The 14,733-nt window shown below is 36.7% G+C and overlaps 2 protein-coding genes across 2 annotated transcripts; one reads left to right on the forward strand and one right to left on the reverse strand.

Annotated features, from left to right (window-relative positions):
• Positions 1-386: 386 nt before the first annotated feature.
• EV154DRAFT_516248 (uncharacterized protein) lies at positions 387-1,289 on the reverse strand. Its single transcript, XM_051602353.1, has 2 exons — positions 871-1,289; positions 387-832 (listed from the first exon to the last, which is right to left on the reverse strand). The coding sequence occupies exons 1-2, from the start codon at positions 1,248-1,250 to the stop codon at positions 730-732; spliced, it is 483 nt and encodes a 160-aa protein (XP_051455300.1). The 5' UTR covers positions 1,251-1,289; the 3' UTR covers positions 387-729.
• A 2,747-nt stretch (positions 1,290-4,036) lies between these two features.
• Positions 4,037-5,696, forward strand: EV154DRAFT_483655 (uncharacterized protein; the record flags this gene model as incomplete). The annotated part of the gene is made up of 2 exons (XM_051598591.1): positions 4,037-5,564; positions 5,632-5,696. 2 exons carry the CDS (start codon positions 4,037-4,039, stop codon positions 5,694-5,696), a joined length of 1,593 nt encoding a protein of 530 aa, XP_051455301.1.
• Between the last annotated feature and the right edge of the window lie 9,037 nt (positions 5,697-14,733).

The following is a 14,733-nucleotide window of genomic DNA, read 5'->3' on the forward strand; positions in this document are numbered from 1 at the left end:
AAATTTAATTAGACCATCTTATGTGCATTTGTCTTATAAGCAGCATGAATAATTATGCACTCTGGCAGTCTACGAGCTTCTTCGATGCCGTGTTCATGGATGAAAAAAATTGATTGTATTCTATTGTCTTCATTTGTCAAATATCTAACATGATGATTTGTCGTTTCCAAGCGTCTTATAAAATCCCACATAAAGATGCTATCATCTCTGCAGAATCATTGTTGAATGTTCGTGAGATCTCTAACAGTAACATTACAAACGTCTCTTGTTCTCAACATCTATAGACAAAATAGCAATTTAACATTTTGTATTCAACTGCAAGTATCGTCTTATTTTGTAAGTTGTTCTACGGTACGTATAATATTTCTTTATTTAAACTAAAAGAGATCACAAACAATAATAACTCCTTACAAAACCTACTATTTATTTTTAAATCCCTTACCTCCAAGACTGCACTGGGAGTGCTTCCACTTTGCATCATCTTGATCGCAAATTCCTGGTCATCAGCTTCCAGTTTTCTATTAACGTGGTACATCTTGCGGTTATTGCTGACAGGATGCGTATGCTCAAAGCACGTCTTACTCACAAACCAGCGATTCTCCACGTCCTTCAAATCCATCTTTAGGTGAATGAAGGCCGTACACCCAACCTTACCTGTCTTTCGGTTGGGTCTCTTGAGTCCACCCTCATCATCATTGCCGTCTTCAATTTTTCACTTTGTTAGTATAATTATAAGATCACTGAAGTCGAAAAATACATACTTTCTACACCTCTGGTGCTGCGATAATCTCCAAAGTGTTTGCATACAAGTTTGATATACACTTTATCACTTCTCAAAGTTTCAAAGGGATGTTTTGAGCCTTGCAAAACTCTTGAATTTGCGCTCTTGCAGAATTCTTATCCGCAAATGTCTTCTTTTTTGGGAACTCTTTCTCGAAATCCTCCTTCAAGCCAACAACAGCTACACTGCTACCAATAGTTTTTACGAAAGATGGGACTGGAGAATCAGTGTCATAGCTTCCTTCTTGACCAGCATCTACTTTTTCTTCTTCAACATTACTGACCGTGCTCCAGTCAAACTCGTCCATAAGACCTGTTTTAACAGGAGCGTCTTCGCGTTCTTCCTTACTAACATTGGTAGACATTTCTTCAAAGCCATCGTTAATGTTCTCCTCATCGTTATACTCGGAAAGAAGTGCTTGAATAAGCAGTTCAGTTTCGTTCAACATTTCTTCGGTCATTTCAGTCATTGTGAAATCGTGTTTAATAATAAAAAAAGAAAAAAAAAACGGTGTCCGTAAAAAAAACGGTGTCCCTGAAAATATTTTACAGTCAAAAAAAAAAAAAAAAAAAAGTCCGGCCCGGAAAAAAAACGGTGTCCCTAATTATTTTTACACCAAAAAAAACGGTGTCCGTATAATTACCCAAAAAAAAAAAGAAGAGAAAAAAAGAAGAAAAAAAAAGAGACGAAGAAAAAAGAGGAGAAAAAAAGAGATGAAAAAAAAAAAAAAAAAAAAAAAAAAGGGAAAAGAAAAAAGAAAGAAAAAAAAAAAGTAGATTCTAATTTTATTTGAATGAGCAAAAAAAAAAAAAAAAAAAGAAGAAAAAACAAAGCCTAATTCGTTTAAGATGAGCTGAATAGAGACAATACAAATGAAAAAAGACACATATTTATTAGGCCTAATTGTCTGTGCGCAAACAACAATGAATGAGAAAACTAAAATGAAAGTAAACAATAACAAAAGGCATCGGTTCTCGATGAAGATATATTTGTCCGTGCACGCAAAAAGCTACTGCTATCTTCAATTAATTTGACTCTTTCACTTCTCTTAAAAAAGATGTGTGTAAAATATCTTGCGGGTGTTATAACTTTTAAACTATTACCTTTGCCTTGATCCCAAATACTTATCCACAAAGGTTTTACTAAAAACCGCGTCTGGATACGAAAAGCCGTATGCATTAACAAAGAAAAAGAAAAAAGATTTCGAAAGGACACACAATAAACTTGTCACAGTAAAAAAAAAAATATTTAAGCCTTTCGTCTTTCTTTTTTTTATTCCATCTCTTTCTCTCCCTTTCTTTCACTTTCTTTGTATTTTCCTTTTTTTATAGAAAAAAAAAACATTTTTTTTCTGTAAGTACTATTCTTTTATTTTAGAAGAGCTAATATGTCAGCTAACATTACTCTTATATGGTGTTCAATTAAAAGAGGTAACCAGCCCAGGCCTACATATGACTCTATGACCCTATAGTAAGAATCTTAAAAAATGCCACGGCTCTCATTCGGAACTAATCGTCCTCCTGTCTCTATTTTTTCTATGACAGTTCTCGTTTCCTCTACATTGACATAGCGCATTGTATCCTTTCTCTTAGCTTTAATCCCCTTTGAAAGCTGTCTCTTAACAATAACAGGCTTTCTTTTTACTTGCTCCATTACTCTGGAATCCTTTTTTTTTAAAAATTAAAAAAATCGGTAACATAAGCCCTCCTTCTGAAACTTGTCGAAGACTGACAATCATCTTTCATAGATGTCTACAAGACTCTGGTTACTACTGGCTTTTTGGCACAGCTGACTTACTTATCGTTGCCTAATGAACCACGACAAGAAAAGGTAATGTCAACATGAGAATGGGTAAAAATAAAAACCTAATTATGAACACAGGTTTCAGCTTACCAAGACTTTAACTATAATGATCCCAACAATGCTCTCCCTTTCGCAACATGTTATCGGTAAATTATACATAGCTTGCTTTTTGACTATCATATCAATTGTTTCTTATTAGATGCTTACTTGTTCCTGCTGCCATCTTAATTTTCGCCTACTTAATGACCGTAAAACTGATTCTTTTGACTCCTTTTTGACTTTATTCAGCGTACAATTTACACGATACTGTCTCGCTAACCTAACATATTGTCTTAAAAATAGATTTCCAAGCTATGCCCCAACCTCAAGCCCCCTTTTGCATTCTGCTCAAATATCAACGTTTTCAAAAACAATACGCACTGGCTGACAAAAATAATAAACGTACGCTCCCCTTAGGACTGCTCGTTTTTTAGTCGTCTTGCTAATGCTCGGTCTCGCTTTCTCACTGCACCAATACTATCTTAAGTAAAATAACTACGTAACGCTGCTTTCTACTTGTTTATTGTATTTAACGTTAACCACATGGTTATAAAACTATATATACTCTTTTACTTCCCCTGCTGACTATAGCACCCCAAACAAGTACACGGTGAGGTAAGTTTTATAATTTGGAATGTGTAAATAGATCTAGTGGGTATACTTTTTTTTTTACAAAATAAAAACATTTTCATCGCATCAATCCGATAATTTAATCCAATGATTGTACAGCATATCTGAATAGATGCTATAATTAATCCAGTAAAAAAAAGAAATTCATCATCATCTTGATTATTAGAGCAAATGATGTACGATCTTATATAAGATATGACGAATATCAGGTCAGTAGTACAAAAGCTATATTATGAATCATCAAAGAAGCAGCCAGTATCATGTCCCCATCTATAAAATTTAGTCCAATGAAATCATGCTATATATCCAGGTTTTAAGATAATTAATCCGTTAAGGGCGGTACAGTCGTTAAAATAATACATTCAAAAAGATGTTACATTCTTTAAGATAATTAATGCAAAAGGACGGTACAGGTACTACCATAATTGACCAGCTACAACCGGAGTTCCAGGTATATGTATATTTACCGGAGTCAGGGTATGATCCATCAATTTGAGTATTTAACCACTCAAAACTGGTCTTACCTGTATGTAAAAAAGTACGAGTGTCTGTAGTTTTTTTTGTCCTGTCCTTTAATTTTTCTATAAATTCGTTATATTTACAAAAAAATTTAAACTGCCGTTATTGGCTAAAAAAATGAAGACGTCATCATTCTCCCTGGCGCAGTCGTTTTTTTTTATAAATTTTTTTTCTTCACTTTCACTTTTTTTCTTTCTTTAAAACTGCAAACATTGTAAAATGCTAGGAATCAGTTTTTTTGACGAGTAAATATGAAAAAGAAGAATGATTAAGAGTATGAACACCCTTCTAATGTCGTTAATGTTTAGGTTTTTCAGTAAATTAGCTGATCTTGCCTTCCTGTTGTTGTGGTTTTTTTGGTGTTTGGCAAACTTCGCTTTTTTTTTCCTTCGGGAGAAAATAACTAGTTTCTTTTCGTCTCCTTGGCTTGTTGTGGGCAATAAAATTGTCAAGATTGACAATGTCTGTGTCCGTTGGGGTGATGATGATGCCTTGATTGCTCACATCAGATGTCTCGCGGTTGAGCGTTCGTCTTCTCGCGTTTGTGCTCCTCCTGTCGTTTCCGTGTCTCGTCCGGATGTTGTTTCTTCCCCTGTCGTTCAGGATACGAAACTTCTTCTCCCCTTGGCTTCTCCTTCCCTCTTGCAAAAAACAGGGTTCGGCTGCTACAGCCTTGATTGCGTTTGTGTTCTCGGTTCCCCCTGTCTTGCTCCTGGCGTTGCGCCTTCTCCCCGCCCACCTCACCACCCTAAATCCCATGTTCCTGGCTTTGCTTTAGTTTGTGAAGCTATAAGCCAGGCATGGGTACAAGAGTACGCTGCGCTTCTTGTTTCTTCTGCGGTTTCTTCCCCAATTGGGGATAACGCACATTTCGCGGTTTCTTCCCCCTCTGGGGATAACGCGATCCCAGCGGTTTCTTCCCCGTCTGGGGATAACGCTGGGAACTCGGTTGGTGTTGCGGCTTCTGTCGTTGTTCCGAGTCCTCTCGGCCCTTTCACTTCTTCGTCTGTTCTCGCGGGATCTCCTGCCACTGCTGGTGTTCCCTCCCCGGGTTTTTCTTCTTTTGGTTTGTCGTCTGTTGGTTTGTCGACTCCGGTGTTGTTGTCTCCTGCTTTGGGATCTGCAGCTCTGCCTTCTGTCGGATGCTTGTCTGCTGGTTCTTCTTCTGCCGGTTTTTCGTCTGCTGGTTCGTCTTTTGCTGGTTTGTCGTCTGCCGGTTTGTCCCCTGCGGCTTCGCTTTCCTCTGGTCTGCCTTCTCCCCGTCTGGCTTCTGCTAGTGTTCTTTCGACTTCTTTGTCTTCTCCCGGTTTGGACACTTGTGGTTTTCCCACTGCCGGTTTGAGCTCTCCTGGTTCGGCCTCTGCTGGTTCTGCCTCTGCTGCAGCTGCCTCTGATGGTTCTGCCTCTGCTGGTTCGCCCTCTGTTGGTTCTTCCTGTGCTGGTTCGCCCCCTGTTGGTGTACCTTCTCCGCTTCCTTCTCCGTTCTTCCGCGGGGCTTTCGCTTCTCCGGAGTTACTTCCTCTTCCGTCTGTTCTCTCTCGCCTTCCGCCATTAGAGGATGATGTTTTAGGCGGTAAACGCAAAACTCCCTCTCCTTCCCCCGCCACATCTCCACGGGTAAAACCCGTATCCTCTCCCTCCCATCAACCATCTTCTCCTCCTGGAGAAACCACATCTTTTGTGGTAGATTATTCTGGTGTGTTGACCCCTCCTCGCGTGATTGCCAAACCCAGGCTCTCACGCCCAAACAAACCAAAACAACAGGGGGAATCGAAGTTGCTCTTTTCTCTTGGTAAGTAACATTAGAAATCGTGGTCTTTATTCTTTCTGCTAACAAATATACAATTTTTATTATCTAGAAGAGGAAAATGATTGTGGGCCCGGGGAGCCAGATACAAAGAGATTCCGCTCGCGGGAATTGTAGTTCCTTTTTTTTTTTTAAAAAAAAAAAAACAAAATTATTAAAATATTATTAAAACATTTCACAACGTCTTTTGCGTTCCATTAATTTGCATGTTTTTGTAAACGAAATTAAAAAGGGTCCTTTGGTATTCTCTCTTTGGGTATGGTCCATATTGTTGAGGATGTTTTAGATTATGATAAAAGAATCATCACATTTACATAATTATGGATGATCATGTATAAATATTCATGGCTCACACTTCGCCCCATTTGTTATCATCAGAACAGTTGGTGTCTGTGCACAAGGTGATTTGCCTTGTGACGAGTAAAAGTGTTATAATACCATAAAAGTATAGTACAATCCCATAGGCGGAATATTCGGTTACTGAATATTACACGCACTAAACTTTCTCTTTGGCATTTACGTAATGTCACCTCCGGAGATGAATTTAGATCCTCACGTACTTTTATCTTTACTTTGTAAGGCAGGAATTACTTCATAACATATTTATTTAAACAGACATTACCTATAACATTATATCATATTCCTCTAACGCGTCACATATATTATCCGAAAGCCATCTAATCATTTAGTATAAATACCTGTAGTTTTTGCTAGTAGAATTCCCTAATCTAAATTTTCTCGAAATAAAAGATATACACAGTTCTAACAGTATTTTCTTTTGTTACCTTAATTTACATTTTTTTCTCCATCCCAAACACACATAATCCATCCGCGATAACGGACGGTAAAGTTCTCAAATTTAGGCGAAGCAAAAATGGTGATACCTTTCCCTACTATGATGTGTTATAGGTATGAGATTGTAATACGTAAAACAGAAGTTGTATCTGCAATAATTCCTTTGAACCTTTATCGACGTGTATTAAAATCAGCTTAAAAAAATGGTAATGGTCGATGTTTCATTTTTAGATTTAGATAAATTTTTTAACAATATTTTGATATGGACTTCCCTTGAGGAAGGATATTCAAAATTCCTGGATACTTCTGAAAAATTAGCACGGAAACAAGAAACATGTTGACAATTTCTCTCGTGCAGTCATCTACGCCATGTCAATGCTGCCTGATTCCTCAAAAGTCAGCATTGTCAGAATAATTGACCTGACTTATTAAACTGTCCGTCTTACAATAGAACAATTTCGGAAACAGGATCCAACAACCTTTCAAAACGTACGAAAGAAAGTAAAGAAGGATCTCTCGAATCTCTTTTCGCCGGAAGCATCTCCAATCGTTAGCAATTCTTCTTCAAACACTTGCGATGGTTGGTATTTTATTTTACACGATGACATCATCGAAGCACAAGCCAGAAGAACTCCAGATTTTTTTTTCACCCGCCCAGAAGCCCGTTTATTGATTTGAGCAAAAATATTTGAACGGAATGGGTTCATGACCTGTTAAAAAGTGAAATAAGGAATGGTTGAAGTTAGGTTGCTAAGATGAGTTGGGATTTGGCACTTCAATATTCTGTTGTACTGGTCACAGTCCATTAAAAAAAAAAGGCACAAACTCCTCAAACAACGTCTTTTATTAAGAAATATATTCCGTTATGTAAGCTTTAATCCAGGTTCTGACTTTCTGGGCGAGAAAAATAGGCCTTTTAGTTGGAAACCATTGGGATAATTAGGAATAAAAAGGGATATCAATTTAGTTTGCCTGGCTCGCTCAATGATATCAATGTTCTCAACAGATCGGATATCTTTGATAGGTATACGGACGGAAGCGGTCCCGATGTCAAGTTCAACATTGGTGACGAAGAGTTCAATTTGGGGTATTATCTTGGTGCCGGGATATACCCCAATTATGCGAACATTGTGAAGACGTATTCCGTCCCTAGACCTGGCGCCGAAGCGGTAACTATTGTTTCTACTGGCAATACTTAGTATTTCCGTTATAAACCGACTCTTCCTCTTAAATAGAACTTTGCCAAAACATAAGAAGCATGTCGAAAGGATGTGGAGAGAGCTTTGGATTGTTGCAGACTCGATTTGCCTCTATGAGAAATTCGAGAGATAAAACATCGAATTAAGAATAAAATAAAGAAATTTGACGAAGTAAAATCATCAAACGGCAAAAATAAACTAAAGTCTTTATTATACAATAAATTGGGTTTTTTATATACATATTCAGGGCTGGCTGAATATCAATCATTAAAGTGAAACCTGTCAAATATACAATAGGAGTATTGTCAATTAAAGATCCAGAATCTCATGGTACCTTCGAGAATCTTGTTATTGACGAGCAATCCTATCATTGGATGGTATTATCTGGAATAAATGTATAACTATTGTTTTCTATATATTTATGAGTAATCAATGCGTAGTAAATAGAGTGTAATAGCATGTATTTGATTTAAAAAGTAATGCAATAATGATTTATAGAAAGGTTATGAAATAAGAAAGAAAGAATTGATGAAGAGTTATACATATCTGTATATAAGCTCGATCACAACACATTATCAGTAATCCTGCAAGACTATGGAAAAATGGTGATCTTGATACGATCATGAAAGCATGTATCATTATACACAACATGACTGTTGGGGATGAGCGCGACGAAAGCGATATGGGATCGTACAGATACCATCAAATGCATTCTGCTAATCCTGCTGAGGCTGCTGACATTTCTCGTGATCGTTCACATTATAGCTTCAGTAACTTTTTGGAACGTCATGGTCATATCATAGACTCATCTGAGTATATCAGATTGAAAGCTGCCCTGGTGTCCTATCTTTGGCACATAAACGGATTTGGAAGCTCCTCAAACAGAAATGAAAAAAGACATAATAAAATTAAATAAAATCGATTAAAAAAGAAACCAAAAGATTTATTGTTCTCTGGCAAGTCTTGCCTTTCTTGATCTTTCTCGAGATCGCTCTAAGGCTTTTTTACGATTAAGCTTAGAATAAAGCAAAGCCGTCTCGTCTCCCTCAAAATCCTTCAAGTTAATCATGAACAAGGCGTCATCTCTTTCTCGTTCACGTTGCTCGCGATCTTCTTCCACCTGACGAAGTTGGATCTCACGGGCTTGATCCATCTTTTCAATGACCTTATAAAAGTCCTCGTTTTCTTGGAATTGGATCTTGTCCAATCCATCCAAAAGCCCTTGGTACTTCGTTTCCAAATCGTTATCCTTCTTACTCTTTTTACGTCCAAAAGGACGCGCTGCAACCGATTCGTCACTCATGACATCATCATCGTCATCGACTGCTGCCGGCATACCAGCATCAGTATCAGCATGACTACGTGGAGCGGAAGAGGTAGGCACTTTATACTTCACGACCTTCTGCGTCTTCGCCTGAATTTTGCGATCTCTGCACTTCTAATCACTTTTCCACTTGGGGGCACCATTAAGCTCCTGAAAGCAAGGGAAGTATTTGAATCGAACCTGATACTTTCGCTCAAAAAGCTTGAAGCTATCACCCACCTATTTATAAAAATGTTTGCTCTAGATTCTAATATTTTTGAAACAAATCTAATCATAATTCTTACCTCGTCAGCGGGATCTTTACCACTTGCCTTACGTCGTTCAATTGCAGCGACGACACCACAAAACTCGCTGACCAAAGCAGAAACAACTCTCCAGTGGTCTTTCAAATTTGTTTTCGTTCTTTCTGGTCAGGCTCGGTTGCCGGCAGCCTTATAGTCGTAAAGAACACACTACCAAAAAACAGATGATTTAATCGAATTTCCTTCGATAGGTCTTTCCGAGACGGCCACACAAGATTTACACATCTGGACGTCTTGAGTAGTCGTCCAGGCATGACGCTGCTTAGGCGCAATGGAAAGAGCTTCGCTTTGCTCCGCGACATCACTCTCATCGCATTCATTGTCACATGAGTAGTCCATGACGTTGGTGCTGCCATCGTCCTTGACCAACTGTTCATCGTCAACATTGATGTTGCCAAGAATCATGTCCAAGTTACCTTGGTCGTTGTCAGAGTCGTACATATTGTTCAATTCTTTGAGTTAATTTTTTTAAAAAGGGGTAATTTTTTCATTGTCAACGACGAAATTTTTTTTTTTTGACATTAAAAAATCTGTTACTTTAGCGAAATTTTAAAGTTTTTTTTAAATTTTGGTTAGATAAAACAACTTAAAGCCCATTGCTGGGGGTGAAAAAACTACTATTTTGCGCTTATATAACCGAAAAATGGATTTTAAGCGCCACTGCTGGGGATGCTCTTACGGATTATATATGGGAATTATATTATTATTGTTTGGTTTTGATTCTCATTAATCTGTTACTTATGTATCAGCTATTGAGAATTTTTAATTAATAATTTGAGCCAATCAATATAAGAAAGTCTTGTTAGACTTACGACCATGTAATTCTAATTGTCATGTTTCAGAAGATAGAAACAAGCCACTGCTTACTCCTTAACAGATCCAAACTCGCAGATGTTTTATATAAAAACCGTCCTCCCTTTTGCGATGACTTTCTCTCCATAACTTTTATAAAGGATTAATAGAGACTCATTTCTTATTACTTCTTTTTTATTCTGTTTTATATATTTTAATATCTTAAGCATCACATTCTCTGCTATTTTCATGCGGTGAACGATTTGCATAACATACGTTTTAAACTTTGGTTATTTGTCGGGTGTGTGTCTAGCTTTGTTACATATTATGGCACCTATTATTAAATGACATTATTGGCATGTTTTTGATGCACTAACGTATCTTGACAATTCATTATAGTTCCATGCCTCTCCAAAGTACCTAGCTATCGACAATCTAAGGCGAAAGATGCAACATCAATTTCCAGTGTACTGTGAAAGTAATTTAACAATTAATAACAAAACAGTTCTGCCTGTGGTGACCTAACAAAGCTATAGTCATATTAGAGCTAACAAAGTTTTATCCATGCTGATACCTGTTGTGTTTTGAGGTAAGTAAAATTATAAGGCAGTATATAAGTAATTTGAGACTGTTTATAAGATTGTCTTTATTATGAAATAAAATGAACAAGTATTTATATAAAAAAGACTATCTGCTGTACCACTATCTTTAGTGTATCTTTGAAGTTGTTATAATTTTCCCAGTGTGTATCCTGTTACCTTTAACTGCCTATTTTGTAAATATGCTACACTTGGAATTACTGTCATCTTAGACACATTGTACTTCCATATCTTTAGTAAGCTTTAGTCACTGTGTTCTTGTAACCTTGTGATATGATAGTACTAACTATCTATATTGGGTAATTGATTCCTTAATCATTCTTAATGTATTGATGTCATAGATATGGATTTATCTTCTGGTCGGGAAACCTGAGGAAACCAAAAGGAAACCTCAATTTTTATTTCCCACCGCCAAATAACTGGAGTTATTGAGCCCCAGCCTACAATAACTGGAGTTATTTGAAGGTCGGGAAACCTACACTTATAAAAAATAAATCAATTATGTAATAAAATAACAGCTTTTTATAAAAGCAACGAATACTTGATCAACATGCATTGCGAATATCAAATTTCTAGAAACAAGTTTATATAGCCTCAATTTATACATTTTAAAGTGGAAAATTTTAATTTGTAGAAAGAATAATTTTATTAAATCATGGAGAAAATTAGGTCGCTATTTTTGGATAGGTAGTCTAATGATTTTTTGTTTCTAATGCGAAGAGTTTCCGCTCTTCTAATAGCATCTTCAACGGTCCATCCTTCAGAAGCAGCGTATTCTTCACAAGCCTTGATGATTTTTCTTCTACGCATGTAAAAGCTTTTTTGCGATGAATACCAACCAGGGTGATTGGCGTTCATAAACTCTACAGAGTGATTACCACCCAGACCTTCTTTCCATTCCCTATACAGATCTGTGACAGTGTGTACACCGGTACTCAATCTGAATGAATTTGAAAGGGGTCTGGAATTACTACGTTCGGCTGGGGAATTGCAAGTTGGTTCGGCTGTAATTTGCTGTGTTGTTACAGCTGTGGTACGAATCAATGGCTGGCAGTCCCTTTCTCCTTGTGGCCACTCAATGTTTATTTGGAGTGGGGCTCTTCCAGTGGAGATATCTGATATTTTTTCTAAGACTGATGATATTTGTTGAGCGAGGGCCTCGTATGCGCTTCTGGTACTGTCTTCGATATTAGCCAACTTGCGTTCAACCAAAGGAATTACACGCTGCAACATGATACTCTCTTGGTTTTCTTCTGCTTGGGAAGATGCTAACAATTGTCTTCAAAGTTGAAATTAGTAACAAGGATTAATTAAATGCTTTTTTTTTTTTTTTTACCTTTTAAATGAGAGGTACTCTTCATCTTGAAACAAATCATGCTTCCAGATAGGATGACTAGGAAATTTTTGCTGCATAAAGACAGAGTCTTGCAAAAACGTGATTCTGATCGTTAACAATAACTTCAAAAAACCTTCGGCAGATACGGTTTGCTCAGCATGGCCTTCGTGAATTTTACTTAACCACACACTTGCCTCTGGAAACAATTTTGCTTGCAAGTTTTCGGATGGAATGGTGGTGTTGCGGGGAAGAAAAAAAGTACCTTGTTGAGGAAAACCAGCCAAGCTACGCATGATACCTCTAGGAAGACCTGTCAAATATGCACCATTCATAGATGAATTATTCCAACGACCCATTCGACGAATGTCAGATTCATCGACACCTTGTAAATCTGCCATTCTTGCAGCAGCACCACGGTTAACATGCGTCTTTTTTGAAGATGTAATATTGCACGCCTTGAATGCCTTATCAATTGCGCCTAGATGACTGTGGTAAGTCCATTCTTGGGTAGGATCTTGAACATGCTTCAAAATCTTCACATTAAACCAATTTTTTGAGTGGTCGAAATTGGGAAATGGTTCACCTTCCATGTGGAATCTGGAAAAAAAATAAACACCAAGCATCATGAATGGGCAGATTTCAACTCTTGCATTTCTTAAGCAAGCTCCAATTTCCAGTCTTCCGTACTTGTTAGTTTTTCCTTGTCTCATCACCAAAACCATAGCAGGGCATGCACCAGATCCTTCATTCTCGATGTTGACTAATTGTAAATCTGGAAGCTCTGCCTTACGGGCCGATTCACCTCTTAACAGACAAAAATGGGACAACAAAAAAGATAGACCATTACGTAAATCCTTAACGGTCTTTTGCTCGAAGTAGTACGCTGTGATATCCGCTATTTGGTCAGTGGTTGTATAACCATCCATAATAGTACCAACTCCTCTATCCTCAAAATTCGCTTTCTTTACTTCTTCTTCTTCTCTTCTAACTCTCTCAAGTAATGGGGCAAAGGTTTCTCTAGGATGAGTGTTTGAGTTGATTTTCATCTGGCGTTGGCGTTCCCACAGATGAACTATAGCGGCACCATATTGACTTAAAGTAGCAAATCTAATTACACGAGCAGGAGATTCCTCTCCATCGTTGGCCTTCTTTCTCTTACTACGGTTTGATCTTCCAGCCACCTAAGTATGCGGTCAAATTATTAGCAAATGGAATTTTTTTTATAAAAATAGAATACTTACAGCATCATCTAAAAAGAAGTGCGCCTTTTCTCCATTGACAATGTAACGTAATTCCAATGATTCATGAGCAAACTTTGAATCACACCATCTACGATATTCTTCAATCTTGGGTTCATATGCTCTCTTTGTATTCTCAGGACGTGAATTAAGTTGTGATTGATTTGTTTTTTCCAATGATTGTCTCATTTCTAATTCAGTTTGGACACGAGCAGAGTGGACAGTGCGAGATGTTGATTGAGTGTTATTATCCATTTTTGAGATGTTTTAAATTAATAAAGATGAATGAAACATTTTAATTCATTCGTTTTTATACAAATTATGATTTTAAACGCAATTTGTAATTATACATCCGTGAACTTCTAGCACTTTCTTTATAGAAAATTCGATTAAGTCTTTCATAAATCACAACAGTAAAAGACTTATGAAAAAGTTAGCTTATGTACATGATTTATAGTAACCTTAAGATGTATCCTAATTGCAAGTAGTAGATTAAGAGCTTCCAGAACCCAAATTATTCACACATGTTTGACGTTAATGCAGGTACACACATAAGCACTTTTTAAAACACGTCCAATCATTGAGCGTTATTTGGGGAAATCTGAACTTGAATTTATTTTAGCTGGGATACCTACAGGCCGGTTTCCCGGGAAGGTTTCCCACTACAAATTTTTTAGATAAGTCTTATTTATTTAATGTAGCAACAATATAGCAGATCACCACAATACCGTTTCTGATATAAGCTTAACAATAAATATCATAGTAAGAACTATAAGGATATTACATCACAAGTCTAATTTAGTACGTCTGAGAAATACTTAAAATTTAGTTTAAATCAAAGAGAGTTAAGAAGACTTAACATTTATTAGAATTAGACTAAATTAGTGACTATGTAATAATCGTATAAATTTTTGGTTAAGCAATGATAACTTCAAGATTGCACTAGCTATATGAACACAGCAGACATTTTTTCATATTAACACTCGTATATTTCCTTTATTATTAAAGACATCTCATAAACAGTCTCAAACTACTCCTATAGTCTTTCTATAATTTTACTTTACTTTAAAACACGACACTTCCGAAAGAATTTCATTATTTAAAAATACCACCACCACAATTACTATTTCTTTTAATGATATCATGAATACAATAAGAAATTTAATTATCACATCCTAGAAAGGATAAATGTTAGTATAAATGTCAACCATGAATCACATATGACCCTGCTTTTTTCAATCCTATCGCTGAATTCTGTACACAGCGCAAAATCTTGTGACGAGTAAATACTTATTCTCGGAGGTACAAAACATTGATTAGGTTCGTGCTATAGAATATTAATAGATACTGTGATAATTGAGAATAAAAAGGGAAATGTAATTGAAAAAATAAAGCAAGTAAAGAAATGAGACTCTATAATCCTTTATTATAAGTTCGAGAGTTTGTCATGATAAAAATAGAGAGCCTTTTTATATTCAATTATTACTTCATGATTTTTCCTGCGCAGATCGAATTGACTATTTACCCGCAAAGTGGGAAATGGTAGAATTAGATTTAAAAATCAGTTAC

Source organism: Mucor mucedo (assembly GCF_025094135.1).
Source record: "Mucor mucedo strain NRRL 3635 chromosome Unknown EV154scaffold_78, whole genome shotgun sequence".
NCBI lineage: Eukaryota > Fungi > Mucoromycota > Mucoromycetes > Mucorales > Mucoraceae > Mucor > Mucor mucedo.